Below are 15,445 nucleotides of genomic sequence, written 5' to 3' on the forward strand. Positions count from 1 at the left end.
TGAATGCTGCTTTCCTCACAGCTTCTTGGCTCCTCTGCACACCCGAGTTGCTAATCAATGCTGCAATGTCAGGAGCCACTGCAAACACTGTTTACGAGTCAGCTAGTAGCTGACCTTCCATCCATTACTTGCTTGCTAGCAATTAGTGGGGCAGTAGCATTGCATGTTTGGACTGATCATTGAGCAAATGGCTGAGTCATTTTTAGCAGTATTTGCATTTTAGCAGAAATTGTAAGTTGATCTCAACTAAGGAAATGTCAGTGTCATTGAAGATGACACTGAAGGTCCCCTTACCTTTTAGAGCCCTAATGTCTCAGTTCCCTTTCTTGTTTACACTCTAGGTTGTAGTAGTTGGATGGATTAATGATGGTAAGAGTAAGACATTGGTGAAATCCTTATATCTTCTAGGGCCACTGTAAACTGAGATCCTATATTCACTTGATACAGATGGTAATCCTGTACTAAAAAGTGATTTTTTATTTAAAAGAAGACATTTCTTATTTAAAGTAGCAGGTTGATATGGTTTGGCTGTGTCCCCACCAAAATCTCAACTTGAATTGTATCTCCCAGAATCTCACGTGTTGTGGGAGGGAACAAGACGAAGGTAATTGAATCATGGGGGTCGGTTCCTGTGCTATTCTCGTGATAGTGAGTAAGTCTCACAAGGTCTGACGGGTTTATTAGGGGTTTCTGCTTTTGCTTCTTCCTCATTTTATCTTGCTGCCACTATGTAAGAAGTGCCTTTCACCTACCCCCATGATTCTGAGGCCTCCCCAGCCATGTGGAACTCTAAGTCCAATTAAACCTCTTTTTGTTCCAAGTTTTGGGTATGTCTTTATCAGTAGCATGAAAACAAGCTGATGATTTGGTCTATTACTTTTATTTTTAGCAAAGCTCTAAAGGAAAAAATGAATGCATAAATTGGATGATATTATATGCATATGGTTATTTAATTGCTGAAACAAACAGGCCCTACATCTCAGTGTATTCACACCACAAAAATTTAATTCTTGCTCACATCACACTCTTTGCAGTTGGTGGGGCTGAGGCAGGGCAGGGAAGAGAAGTGTTGCTTTAAGCTATCATTTTATCCTATGCCTCTGCCCTTCTCGGAATATTATCTAGTTCAGCTGGTGAATAGGAAACAGGGAGAGAGAATGGAGGATGTTATGTGGGAGGTGTTTATGGGCCAGGCCTGGAGTAGTAATCACTTCTGCTCACATTCCATTGGTTAGTCCTTAGTAGCATAGCTCTATTAACATCCACAGAGGCTGGAAAATGTAGTCTAGCTGACTTGGAAGAAAAGGAATCAGGTTCACTGCAACATCTAGCCCAGTCTCTGCCCATAATAAAGAATAGAACAAATACTAACATTAACACTTACCCTTTTTGTAACTGAACATGAGTAAAAAATAACTAAATTAGGAAATTATATATATACATATATGTAATATGATGTAAGCTCTTGTGTGCCTTTCTTTTTTATTATAATTCCCTTATGTTTAAGACAGGGCATAGAATGGGAAGCAGTCCATTAATACAATTTTATAACAGACTAAAAAAATACTGTGGCAGGGATTGCTTGTTACCTGGTTGTATTAGTCTGTTCTCATGCTGCTAATAAAGTCATATCCAAGACTGGGTAATTTATAAAGGAAAAGGTTTAATTGACTCACAGTTCCACATGGCTGGGGAGGTCTCATAATCATGGTGGAAGGCAAGGAGGAGTAAAGCTACGTCTTACATGGCGACAGGCAAAGAGACAGTGTGTACAAGGGAACTCCCATTTATAAAACCATCAGATCTCATGACACTTATGCACTACCATGAGAACAGCATGGGAAAGACCTGCTCCCATGATTCAGTTACCTCTCACCAGATCCCTCTCATAACACATGTGAATTATGGGAGCTACAGTTAGAATTGATTTCCATTGATTATGGAATTGATTATGGGAGCTACAATATGGAATTGATTTCCATAACACATGGGAATTATGGGAGCTACAATTCAAGATGAGATTTGGCTGGGGACACAGCCAAGCCATATCACTGGTCCAATGCCCATCCTCCCCTTTCTCCTTGTGGCAGATGAGTATATCCATGACTCTGAATCTTCACCTCTCCCTCTATCCATATAATTTTTCAGTTGACTGTAGAGTTCTTTCCATACAGAGAGTACATATTTATCCACCCTATGCAGTTTGCTTTGGCCAATAAAATGAGGTGGAAGTGTTGGTGTACCTGTTTTGAGCACAGGTCTCAAGAACTTCTGTTCTACTTGTTACTCCATGAGAACATGCTTGGCCCGGTCAGATGGAGGATGAGAACCCTGTAGAGCAGAGCTGTGTCCCCTCAGCACCATCCCTAACTCTCTGTTGAGGCCAACCTAGAAGATGCAATAGTCAGCCATTCCCTAAATATATAAGGAAGCTCAGTCAAGATGGGAAGACCTGACCTCCACTTGATTCCAGGTGTATAAGCAATTGTTGCCACAGAAGTTTTATGGTTGTTTGTTATACAGCATTCTTGGTGTCTTGGGTAATTGACACATTGATTAATAGCACAGCTCCAATTTAATTTATTGTTGGAATGTACTTAGCTAAAAGGCATTTCTCAGTTTCCTTTGCTGAGTATGCCCACTTGCATAAGTTCTGGAAAATGAGATGTAAATACAAATCTTGTATAATATTTTCAGAAAATCTCTTTAAAGAGGAAAGAAGGGTCTTCTTTTGCTTCTTCTCCTTGTCTCCTAGACTGCAACATTGGTAACGTGAGTGATGGTCCAGCAGTCAACTTGGGCCATGGATGATGTTGAGGATAGAAGCCACTCAGTAGGATAGAAGAAAAGAAAGATGGAAGAAGGATCCTGGGCTTGATGACCATGAAGTTTCCCTATAAACTCGCAACCACCTATTCATTGACTTCTTTTGTGTGAGAGTGAATAAAATTTTGTTCATGCCAGTGTTACTTTAGGTTTTACTCTACACATAGCTAAACTTAATCCTAATTGATACAAATACCTAGTTTGTTAATCTGAAGGCTTGTGTCGATCTTGCTACAAATTATTTTCTACTCATATCCATTTTCATGTCCAATTTCTGTTCTTCCCCTAGTGACAATGAAACAGATATTCCTACTCATGTCTAATTGTTATGGTCTATTTTCATTCTGCCCATAGAGGTAATGAAAAGAGGTAATTTCAGAAGATAGGAATCATAGGTATGAGTATTATCTCTATGACAGTTCAAGAGAAATTGTTGGTTATATAAATGCAAGGGATGCTCTGGGCTTGTGCTTGAGAACTTGGAGATACGTAAAAATGATCTAATGGCCAATCCCTAGATGTGTGAGAACATGTCAACCTTGTGGGATTCAGAAGGAAGATAAAGATACTGTTATGGGCTTTTAGAGAGAATGTGAGTAGGAGAAACAGGAGAACTGAAATCTATGAAATTTTCTTTGTATTAAATTTGTATTAATTCTTTTTTCCACTGGATGGACTTTACTGTTTCTAGAAGAGATTTATGGGAATTCATGTTATTTCTTTATCCCATTGTCACTGCCATGATTAGATTGAAAGAGTAAAAAGCTACAGCTACTACCTCCATCCTCCCACTCCTATATAAAGATTAAAAAAACTCCACACTTTTTTTCTGAACACTCATACGTGTTCATATAGAGCTGACCTTTGAACAACATGGGGGTTAACATGCATGCTAACCCTCCATGCAGTGGAAAACTTGCATATAACTTTTGACTTTCCCAAAACGTAACTACTAATAGCCTACTGTTGACCAGAAGCCTTACTGATAACATAAACAGTGATTAACACATATTTTGTATGTTATATATATAATAAAGAAAGCTAGAGAAAAGAAAATATTAAGAAAATCATAAGGAAGAGAAAATATATGTACTATTCATTAAGTGGAAGTAAATCATCATAAAGGTCTTCATCCTTGTTGTCTTCACATTGAGTAGACTGAAGAGGAGGAGGAAGTAAAGAAGTTAGTTTTACTGTCTTGGGACCACAGAAGTGGAAGAAATACACATATAAATAGATTTGTGCATTTTCAACTTGCTGTTCAAGGGTCAATGATATACATGCCCAACAAATTAACTGTGGTCCTAAATACAGGGAGACTGGGAGCAACTTTTAGCAGAACACAACTGAGAGCCACTAGATGGTGCTTCAACTTAAGTCTCTTAACATTTTGAAGCAAGCTAAGATCTACTAACCTTAAGCAATGTAATCCTGCATTAAAAAAATTTTTTTCCATACTTCTTCTCCATTTACAAATTATTTAGGTCTTCTTGGGTGGTTTTGGAACAATTACAGAAGGAAGATAAAGGAAGGATTATAAAATGGTTTAACTTGAAATTAAGGGGAAAAAATCGTTTTAGTTCCTAAACTTAAATTGTACTACCTTTTCATTTAATGTTAGTAAAAACATTTTGTTTACCATACAAGATAAAGAGATATTAATAGATTCACTTCAGGGAATGGGAAATGTGAGTTTATCTTAGTGGTTAAACCAAGATTAGTACTTGTTTCTTAAACTGGAAAGTTGAGATCACTCAATCATAAAATGCAAATAACTGCTTGCTCATGTTAATGGCAGCAGATGGTTAGAGCTACAAATAAAATTAACTGGCCTTCTTCACTTCCTAGATCCTCCTCCATATCTCCTCCCCCATCATCTTTTAGAGGCATGTATGGTATTCTAAAGTTAAGAGGAAGCTACAGATAAATGAGGTCAACTTCCTCATTTTGAAAAAGAGGAAACTGAGACTCTCAGAGTTAAGTGACCATGGAGTGTTACTAAGAAGCCAGCTGGCCTACTTGGCTTGCTGCTGAGAGGAAGACAGCTACCCTAAGGCCACAGCCAGACATGGCACAACTAGGGGAAGAGGGCTGACTATCTCTTTCTTGGTCCCCATCTTACTAATGAGGACTGAGAGCGCTTCAAGTGCTTTCCCTCCTATCTGATTGGCCAAGACCACATGACAATTCTTTAGCCAATCCTGGCCAAAGGGACTGAGATTGTGTTTATGTTGATTAGTCCTTTCATGTAGATGGGACTAAGATCAACACCTTTCACCAGACACACATCTAGTGGGAGAGGAGTGAGTGGGACTTGAACAAAACTAGGGCTTTTTTAAGACGGAGAAATGAAGAATGAGTGTGAAGCCTTGATGAGGGGGATGATAATAGTCAAACTTAATTTTAGAAGGCACAGAAGAACATTGCAGGTGGATGCGGGCAGGGAAGAAAGGCATGCTGGGAAAAGAGGACAGTATGGATGAAGGCAAAGAGGTGTAACAGGGTGTATCTCTTTCAGGGCAATGGGGAAATTGTCCATATCGTCTCCTCACACAAGCTCTACATTTCATAAAGTCATCCGAGGACAGAAGACTGCTATTAAGAATGCCAAGAGAGTTTTGCAGGACAAGCAAATCTTGATCAATTTATAATGTTTTCTGAACAGAATGTCCAAATATTCTGACTGATTCACCCAACACTGATTTTAAGATTAAATAAGGAGCCAAGAGCATTGGTTTATACAAAGTAGAGAACCAAAGAGAGGCTGGAGAGAGGCAGTGAGTCTGACAGACGATGTCTCTACTCTCAGAAGGGTGGGACTTGGTTTCTGAACGGGGTAAAGCTGGCAGAGTGGAGACATTTCTCCTTATTCTGGTTTTTCTTGATAAAATACGAAAATTATTCTTGCTCTTAACCCAGCTGAAGAGAGGGTTTGGGGGATAATCTTTATATGTTTATAAATGTCCATGTGAAAAGTGTCATAGAAACACAAAGTCTTATTATCCATCCTACCTGTTTCCAAATGCTCCTCATCGCACATTGATACATCAACAGAATGTGAGTGTGTTCTTCCCTAGAATGTCTCTTTTCCCTAAGACATGGGGGGCCAACACACAGATACAACATATTTAGTTGTGACTTCTTCAGTTTGAAGTTCCCATACGTTGAGAGAGAGCTCTTCAGAGTATAGTAGTCACCAAGGAGGAAAGAAATAAGCATCTCTGCACAGGAGAAGGAGGTCATTGGCTAATCAAGAGAATTTGTAAATATGACATGAGGGTGACAAAAAACATTCACAGGCTCACATTCAGAAAAAGTAAATTTAACAAGATACACTAAAACAAGAGGAATCGTGAAGTTCAACCAAATGTTATGACTTTTAAGGGAAAAGAATATGGATATCTTTCCAAATTACTGTCATGATTTGCCTGTTCCTAAACATGCCATCCTCCTGGGAAACAGGTTGTATGTGATTATGAGACTAATCATTTACTCCTGTTTGTTAACATAATAAAAATGCCTGACTACCTCAAAACTTTTCAGTTTCTCAAAACTTAATGTTATCTTTCTGAAAACAGCAAGAGACCTGCTGAGGAGGGCAGTCTGTGGCTAAGATGAGCATTTACTATACTTCTGAAGGACATTTTATCTACCATGCTGCTTCCTGGGGTGCTGTGGGGCCACAGAACCTGGAGAAAGAAGCAGGTCTCCTCTGCCATGGGCACTGTGTGGTCAGGTCATGCTGTTGGGAAGATTAATCTCAGATGTTACTGGTGAGCCTTGGCATGGACATAAATATTTCTGCGGACCTGACTGAAGCTCTGTGGGAGACAGGAGCCAGATGAGGTCTTTTTTCTGTGTGTCTCACTACAGAGCTTACAGTTTATTTGCAATTCTTGCACTCCCAACTTTAAGGCTTTTTGCCTGAGGACACTATCTGCGACATAACACCTACAAAAAAACTCTCCCACAAACTTTCCCATATTCTATGTAATGGAAAATTGCAACACAATTTACAAGACTTTGAAAACCAAGGAGCGGCCCAAGATGTCAACTCCAAGAAGCTACAGTAAATGTCTTGGGACCAGAAAGAATGATTAAACAACTGGCATTCCAGCAAGACGCATCTGTCTTTTGTCACTCTCTCCAAAGCAACATAAAAATGTGCAGAGGAAGGCCGCTATTTCAGCAGGGGCAAAGGAGGTCAGCTGTTTGTAACATTTTCCACCATTCTCTCACAACCAAAACCCAAATCCCATTACTTTCCAGCTGCCTATCAGGAGAGGGTGTTTGCTGATGTGGCCCAAGGATGCCTAATCGCTATCCCCAGTAACCCATGACAGCCCTTGCATCCTGAAGGATGATTAAATGGCAGATCCTAGGGAGGAGTTGGATGTGAAACTTTAGCCCTATGCCAAACTAGGCTTAGGTTTTTACATTTTTTTTGTTTTGCCTTTTTTCAGATTTCTATCCAAAACATGCTTTCCTTGGCAGCCTCCCCAGGGGACTGTGAAGTCATAGTGCATAAATTATCCAACTCTTACCTCTGCAGGATGGTAAAACAGATTTAAGAAGACTTGCAAATTGCAGCTGTTCTTGGGCAAGGGCTCTGGCCAGGTAGAAACCAGCAGATCTGCCGGCAGTGCACATGCATACACACAGGCTGTGTGATAATCCATCTTCAGCTGTCATCGAACACTAGAGCGAGGCTATCTGTGTTCACCCAATCACTCCAGATTTGTGCTTAACTTCTCACAGTTAGTTGTTCTTTTCTTTAATGACTGCTTTTCAAAAAGACTAGGAAGTGTGGAATTTATCAATATTTCTTATTAATGGGTATAAGTTTAAATAGTTGCATCCTACCTTTTCAATCTGTTCTCTACCACACTCCTTTTGTTCCTAACCACACATCCACTGTCCAGCTTTCTTAGACGTTTCTCTCTATCCCTTCCTTACTGGATTTTCTGCCTTGGCTGGCACTGTTTCTCCTAAGATGAAGGTCTTTACTCTCACCCCTGTCTTACGAAAGGCTATTTTCTCTTCAAAGCTACTGCATCTGTGAAAACTTCCTAGGTGCCTGGTTCTGACTGAGGCATTGCTCTACCGTAGCAATTCTTTTTATGGTATTTTCTGGATGATCGAGGCCCTTGGCTTTACAGGGGTTTGTTTTCATGTGTCTCCACCACTAAGTTGTGAGACTCATGAGGGCAGATGCCACATCTCATTTACTTTGATGTCTTTCAAACTGCCTAGCACAATGTCTTATATATAGGGAATACTTAACAAACATACCCTGAATTTGAATTTAAAAACTCAGCGACTGAGAAATATATGACCACTAAAGGGATACATGGATACGTTCAGTGACATGAATAAATAAAATTCTATATGACAAAGAATTAGATAAAATATTTGCAACATGTGTAAGACAAGTTGAATACATGAATGCCAACAAATCCAAAGAAAAAGACAGAAAATCCCATAAAAACATGGGCAGAGGAAATAAAATGTCATTTTACAAGATAGGAAAAATAAATGTTTAATAAACATATGAAATGATATTCAAACTAAAGAGTAATAAGAGAAGTGCCAATTAAAAATACCTGTGATATCATTTTTTCATATATCACATTGGTAAAATTAATAATGTTGATAGTATTAAGTATTAAGAGAGGTGTAGGGAACATGCAGTTTCTGATGGGAGTGCAAGTTAACATATCCATTTCAGAGAACAGTTTACAAATATCACCTAGGAATTCCACTTTTCAGTGTCTACTCAAAGTACTACTGTTTGTGTGCGCAAGGAGGTAAATATTACAACATGACTTGTAATAGCCAAAAAAATGGGCAATAAACCTCACTATCCTTTTTTAGGGAAATGTAATGCTATGCAACAGCTAAAAGCAATGAGTTTGCCTCAGCAGAGTGGCCTTCTCTAACTGAAATACCACTCCTGCCAATCTTCTTTTACCCACTTTCTTTGTCTTCATAGCACCTATCACTTCATGTTATTATATTAGTTATGCACATGCTTGTTTAGCTATTATCTTTCTCCCTCTCTAAAATGTAAGACTGATGAGAATAGAGATGTAGCCTGTTTCTCCAGTGCCACATAGGGAGCCCCCAGCAGATATTGCCTGGTGTACCATAGGGACTCAATAAATTGTTATTGAATGAATAATGTTGAACTATGTATAACAACATAGAAAACTCACGAAGGCATATTGATAAGAAGAAAAATAAATTTACAGAACAATTCATATAGGATGATATAATTCACGTAGAATAAGTACAAAATGATTTCTTTGTGTAATATTATTCTAATAATTTCACTGTCTCCTCATTCCCTCCTGTTTCTAACGTGGTTATTCTAGATGCATTACCTCAGCAGAAAGATGTAAGTGGACAAAAGGTGGAAATATCACCTGTATGTCTCTTCCTACCTCTGCTTTTTAAAAGCATCCAAGTTTTAGGGGAACAGAGGGAATTCTGAGTCTTCTCTCCCCTCCTACCCCCTAGCCTAAAAAGCAAAACAAAACAAAAATTCCTTGAACTGAGAGGAGTAGGACAAATGGAGCAAGCAATGGGACTGTGGATTCCTTTGAGAGAAGCTATCTGTCCCAGGCAGTACGCAGAAAGTGAAAGACCCCAAAGAGAGTTTTAGCAGAAAAGAACCTGGATGGCATTGCAGGAATTCTCTTGCTATAATAGCACTGCAGATAGAAGACTGATTCTTGCTCTTCCGACCTTAATGTGGCAAAGGCAGTCTCCAGTTCTAAAGAGCTGAAAAGATGGGAACAAGAGTTTTCCTCCGAAATGCCTATGGCACAGATGATTTGGAGGACCAGATACTTTTCTAATCGTTACCAAATTTAGATGCAACCATGATGGAAGGAAGAATAGAAGGGATTGATGGACTGGGAGTAATTTTTTCATGAAGCTAGCTTCATAATACATAATACATCCTCTAAATATTAATAGTTTCTCTTACAAATCAGAGTTGAGGCTAGGCTTTTACACCTGTATGTATATAGTTTACTATGTACATGGAAAAATGTCTGGAAGGTTGCAAGCATTGACAGTGGGTGGTGGTGAAGAGGGACTTGCTCTGTAATGTTTGAATTTTGTACCAAGAATGTATTCATGTATTTTGTGTTATTAAGAATAAGTATTTCCAAAAAATAAAAAGTAAAACAATCCAACATACTTTCTTGCCAAAAGGTAGAGCAAGAGTTGTAGGGGTTGCTGAGGCCACGGAGAGGGACTGAGGTTAGAGCTGACAGGCTACTAAGAGTAGATCCAAAGGAAGCTGGGATGCAGCTGGCCAAATACTGTTTGCAAAAAGCTGTGATTCTGCACTTTTGTTTCTTTTTCCTGTAGTATTTTTCTGGCCTGCCTACAGATCTGTTTGGGAGCCTAAATATCAAAATTTATGAGAATTTGTAACTCAAAAATTAATCAAAGGCATATGAGGAGAAAGATAAAACATTAAATTCAAGTTCTGTCGTGGCTATTTCTTCTTAATTATTTGGGAAAACAATATAAAAATCTGATATTTATGACCATCTCAGACTTTTATAGCTGGTTTCAATTCCAAGCATGTTAAATTGTGTGCAAGTTAAATTTTATTTTCTAAGTGTCATTGCTCTAGCTAGTATTCACTTAAAATTAATTTTGTTTTTCATATTTTGATGCCTTCTGTTTCTTGAAGTTTATAAAAGATTTGAAATTGTTTTTAGTAAGTTAATACAAATTTAAATATAAAGCTACTGAAGGAAAAGAACTTAGATTTTGTAAAACATTTCATTTTTAAATCACCAATGTGTGAGGATCTCAGACTCCAGGTGTACTGATGCTTATCTTTAATGGTCTCTATTAGAGACAGTGCCTTTTAACCTTTATTTTTCCATATTGTGACTCAGCTTCTTCCTGTCAATTAACTTGTGCTTTTGAAGACAGATTCAATTGGTCAGAATGAGGTCATCCTCTCTCTTAGGTAGTTACTGTTGACAACAGTCGTTTGATGTGTTTGATTCTTCTATTGTGACTTCAATTGCACCTATCATGATGTAGTATGCACACAGAAGATGCTGATTTAAGCACAAAACACATGTATTAAGGAATATAAGGTAGCTCATGGAATCTCGGTGGTTGTAGCTTAGTCTATTGTCACTGTGGCCACTGGGCATTGGACACTGCTCCACCTCTCATTGTCTACCTGTTTGCATCACTAGCTCTTGCTTGATTCAAGATCCTAGGTTGGCAAGTGCACATCTTGCCTCTTCTGGGTCCAGGATGAAAGAAAACGCTCAGCCTCTCACCAAGACCCAGAAGGTAGAGAATTCATAAACAGTGAAGGGGAGTTCAAAGGCCAAGAGGGTCTTAAAAACTCAGTATTGTCTATCACAAAGATTAAAGTGGAATCTTTTTGCACCTACTGACCCTGAGAGGCTTATAAAACACTGGCCCACTTAATATTGGGTTTTAAATTTCTACCTAAATATATTAGTTTTCTATTGCTGCATAACAAATTAACTAAAAATTTAGCAGCTTAAAATAAAAGTAAGCATTATGTCACACTGTTTCTATGGGTCAGGAATTCAGTGACAGCTTAGCTGTATGGTTCTGGCTCGAGAGCTCTCATGACATGGCAGTCAAAATGTCAGCCGGCCTGCAGTCATCTGAAAGCTCGATTTGGGCTTCAGGATTCACTTCAAAGACGGCTTATTCACATGCTGACAGTTGATGCCTAGGGTTGGCAGGAGACTTCTGTTCCTCACAACATAGACCTCTCCATAGGGCTGTTTGAATGCTCTCATGGGGCTCTCATAATGTGGAAGCTGTCAGTGATCCCAGAGAGAGGAAAGTAGAAGCTGCAGTGTTTTTTTTTAACTGACATTTCAACCAGGTGCAGTGGCTTACGCCTATAATCCCAGCACTTTGGGAGGCCAAGCCAGGAGGACTGCTTGAGCCCGAGAGTTTGAGACCAGCCTGGGCAGTATAGTGAGACCTCAACCTATAAAAATTTTTAAAAAAAGAATTATCAGGCCACAATGGTGCATACCTATAGGCCTGGCTACTCAGGAGGCTGAGGTGGGAAGATCGCTGGAGCCCAGGGGGCAGAGGTTGCAGAGGGCCGACATTGTGCCACTGCACTCCAGCCTGGGTGACAAGGTGAGACTCTATCTAAAAAAAAAAAAAAAAGACATTTCTATTTCTGTGCAGTATTCTACTGGTAACACAAGTCATTCCTAATCAGTGTAGAAAAGAATTACACTGGGGCATGAACACCAGGAGGAGAGGATCACTGGAAGCTGGCAGACTTAAGCCAAAGCAAAATAGAAATTTCTGAATTATCTGGTTCATTTCACAAAGGTAGTGGATTCAAATGGATCCACTACCCATGTGACTCTGGGTATATAGACACAAAGGAGGTTATCATAATCCTTGATTTGACTTGATTTGAATCCCAAAAGCTTTGTTGAATCCATTAAATTATAATGATTAAACAAAACCCAGAAATTCAAATGTGTCACAAAGAGTCAAGAATTTTTTTCAACTAAAGCCAATTTGGAAATTCTTTATTGAAAGATACTTCCTGGTCCTCTTCCAAAAATTGTCAGAATAAAATGAGAAATTAGAAAAATAAGAAGAAGTGCTCTTTTTGAGCATCATTTGGCTGTTTGGAAAGTTTTTAAAGTATTAGATTCTTTTCATCTAGAACTGTATTTCATCATGCAGTTTCAGACAGTGATGCTTAAAAGATAAAGATTGTTTTGCAAGCTTTAGGACAAGTCTTAGTCTTTTTCTTGTTTAACTCTCATGAGTTTAACTCAGTTTCTTCTCTTTCTGCTGCTGCTCTCACAAGATCAACTGAGAAATGGGGAGAATTCTGACAGGGTTCTCCTTCTTGGCTCTAAGTAAAATTATTTGTATATATGTCTGTCTTAGTCTGTATGGGCTGCTATAACTGCTATAAGAGAATACCATAAACTGTGTGGCTATAAAAAACAGAAACTTATTTCTCACAGTTCTGGGGGCTGGGAAGCCCAAGAGCAATAATCCAGCAAGTTCAGTGTCTGAGGGCGTGCTTCCTGGTTCATGAGAAGCCATCTTCTTGCTGTGTCCTCTCCAGGAGAAGGGGCAATGGGGCTCTACAGTGTCTCTTATAAAAGAGTCACAACCGGCCGGGCGCGGTGGCTCAAGCCTGTAATCCCAGCACTTTGGGAGGCCTAGACGGGCGGATCACGAGGTCAGGAGATCGAGACCATCCTGGCTAACATGGTGAAACCCCGTCTCTACTAAAAGAAAATACAAAAAATTAGCTGGGCGTGGTGGCGGGCGCCTGTAGTCCCAGCTACTCGGGCGGCTGAGGCAGGAGAATGGCGTGAACCCGGGAGGCGGAGCTTGCAGTGAGCTGAGATCCGGCCATTGCACTTCAGCCTGGGCGACAGAGTGAGACTCAGTCTTAAAAAAAAAAAAAAAAAAAAGAGTCACAACCTAGTCATCTCCCAAAGGCCCTACCTCTTAATCCTATCACAATGGAGGTTAGAATTTCTACACATGAATTTTACGGGGACACAAATAGCCTACAGCATGTCTCTTTGGGTTTAAATAAATAACATCACATTTAAGATGAAAAGAAGAAAAGAAAGAAAATACATCCCAATGACTACATTCTTCAGGGCAGAGACAATGGTTTACCATCTGAGGTGACAGGCATTCTAGTCCAGGAAAAGCTGGGGAATTTGCTGAGTTCAATGGTATGTCAATCATTTCAGCACTGCAAATGGGCTACAAACTAATGGTGGAGGCAAGACATAGTAGAAGGTCCTGTGAACTCTGATCGTTACAGAGTTATAAGGAGATCCCTTTGAACCAAAAGGAACATTTAGCTGGAACCTGTGTCAGCTGTATGCTAGAGCCAGCTCTTGATAGGTTGAAAGATTTATTATTAAATATTCAGGATATTTGTAAGCTGATCATTAAACCATTGGTAGCTGGAAGTAGGACATAGTAAGAATACTTACACCACACTGCAAATCAGGGTTCCCTTTTCACCCATCTCAATAAAGAGGCAACTAATCGACATATCACAAGACCTGTAGGACGTATATGATGGGGATGTCTTAGAAGATGGTCCTATGATCTACAGTTTACAACAACCTAGTGGTGGGAGTAGTGGTGGGGGAAGCTGAACGTCACTGGAGACAAAGCTGGCTCAGCCAACTGAAGGCTATGCTCACAGGACAAAGAAAATTGGTCCAGGGAGAAATTCAGGGATTAAAGCCAAGAACACTGTTTTAAAAAGTAGGAAAGATGACTACATACTGGAATTGCATGGTATATAGCCTAAAAGAGCAATTTGGGATTTAAAAAGGAGAATGGAGCCAATACTTATAGAGGCATCTGCTTCATATACCTTAATCATTTCATCAATCTGCTGAGGCAGGTAGGTGTTAATGTTTTCATTTATTTTACAGTCAAAAACATTGAAGCTCCAATTATTAAGTGGTGGAGTCAGGATCGTAACTCAGGATTGTTCCACAACATCATTACCTCTTAGATCTTATTTTTCTAGAAAGTGGAAAAGGGGAAGAAAGAACAAGAGGAAGAAAGAACAAGAGGAAGAAAGAGGAAGAAAGAGAAGGAAGAAGAAGAAAGAAGAAAGAAGAAGGAGAAGGAGGAGGAGAAGCAGAAGAACAAGAAGAAGGGAGAAGAAAGAAGAAGAAGAAGAAGAAGAAGAAGAGAAGAAGAAGAAGAAGAAGAAGAAGAAGAAGAGGAGGAGGAAGAGGAGAAGGAGGAGGAGGAGGAGGAGGAAGAAGAAGAAGAAGAATTAGTAGTAGTAGTGGAATTGTTCTAGGACCAGAAATCTCCAGAAGGATCAGGAAAGTGTCTGCAAAATTAGTGAAGAAAGACATAAAGTTCACGGGAGGAATATCTGAGAAGGAAACTTCTTCACCCAAAGAGGAAGACAGAGTGACCTAAGAAATGGGTCTTGTAACTAAGTTTCTGCTACGGAGTCAGGAAAGTGTGTGTGCAGATAGGAGAACTGCAGTCTCAGAGGGAACAAAGGAACATTTTTATAAATTAGACCAAAGCTATCATGTATAGTTGAGAGGTCCGTACAGCTATTCTACATTCCTGCTGAAGGGCCTGAAGAAAATTGGTAGGGATTTTTCACTGGCTTGAGACTGACTGAAGGGAAAGTGTGCTCCACTTCAACTTCACCTTACTCCTATTACCTTTTTTGGGACCTCCAGTTCTTTAAGCTGGTACTCTTTGAGCATAAAGAAGGGGCAGTGAGGAATGAGATTATGTACTCCTGGAGGGCAGGAAGTTGGTCTTCTTATCTGGTATGTTTCTTAATAGCATGGCATATTGGATGAACAAAAATTACTTTTAAAATAAATATGTTGAACAGACAACTATAGTCTCTTCTAAAAATAAAATTGGCTTCAAGTTCTATAGTTCTACCTCTGTGGTCTCATTGCACAAACATATGTTTTAGATCTTAGGCTATTGAAGACATGTGTCCTGACTTATTATTTATAACCAAGAGAAATGAAAAATGCAACCCAAAAGCTTAAAGACTTTGTCTGAGGACTGTAAATAGAGC

General features: G+C 39.3%; 1 protein-coding gene across 4 annotated transcripts in view; it reads left to right on the forward strand.

The window, feature by feature from the left end:
* LOC117083522 (cell surface glycoprotein CD200 receptor 2-like) overlaps window positions 1-15,445 on the forward strand; it is a 64,383-nt gene that overhangs the window by 26,654 nt on the left and 22,284 nt on the right. For 2 of the 4 annotated variants that reach the window (XM_033211281.1, XM_033211286.1), the window contains one exon: window positions 2,756-2,966. The exons of 1 other annotated variant lie outside the window; for it this stretch is intronic. In XM_033211281.1, coding sequence (XP_033067172.1) covers window positions 2,756-2,771 — 16 coding nt within the window. In that variant the 3' untranslated portion in view covers window positions 2,772-2,966. Of the gene's footprint in view, window positions 1-2,697; window positions 2,967-15,445 lie in introns of those variants that run through there. One more of the 4 variants, XM_033211282.1, reaches the window with a different exon arrangement.

This window comes from Trachypithecus francoisi, unplaced genomic scaffold, assembly GCF_009764315.1.
Source record: "Trachypithecus francoisi isolate TF-2019V2 unplaced genomic scaffold, Tfra_2.0 Lachesis_group0, whole genome shotgun sequence".
NCBI lineage: Eukaryota > Metazoa > Chordata > Mammalia > Primates > Cercopithecidae > Trachypithecus > Trachypithecus francoisi.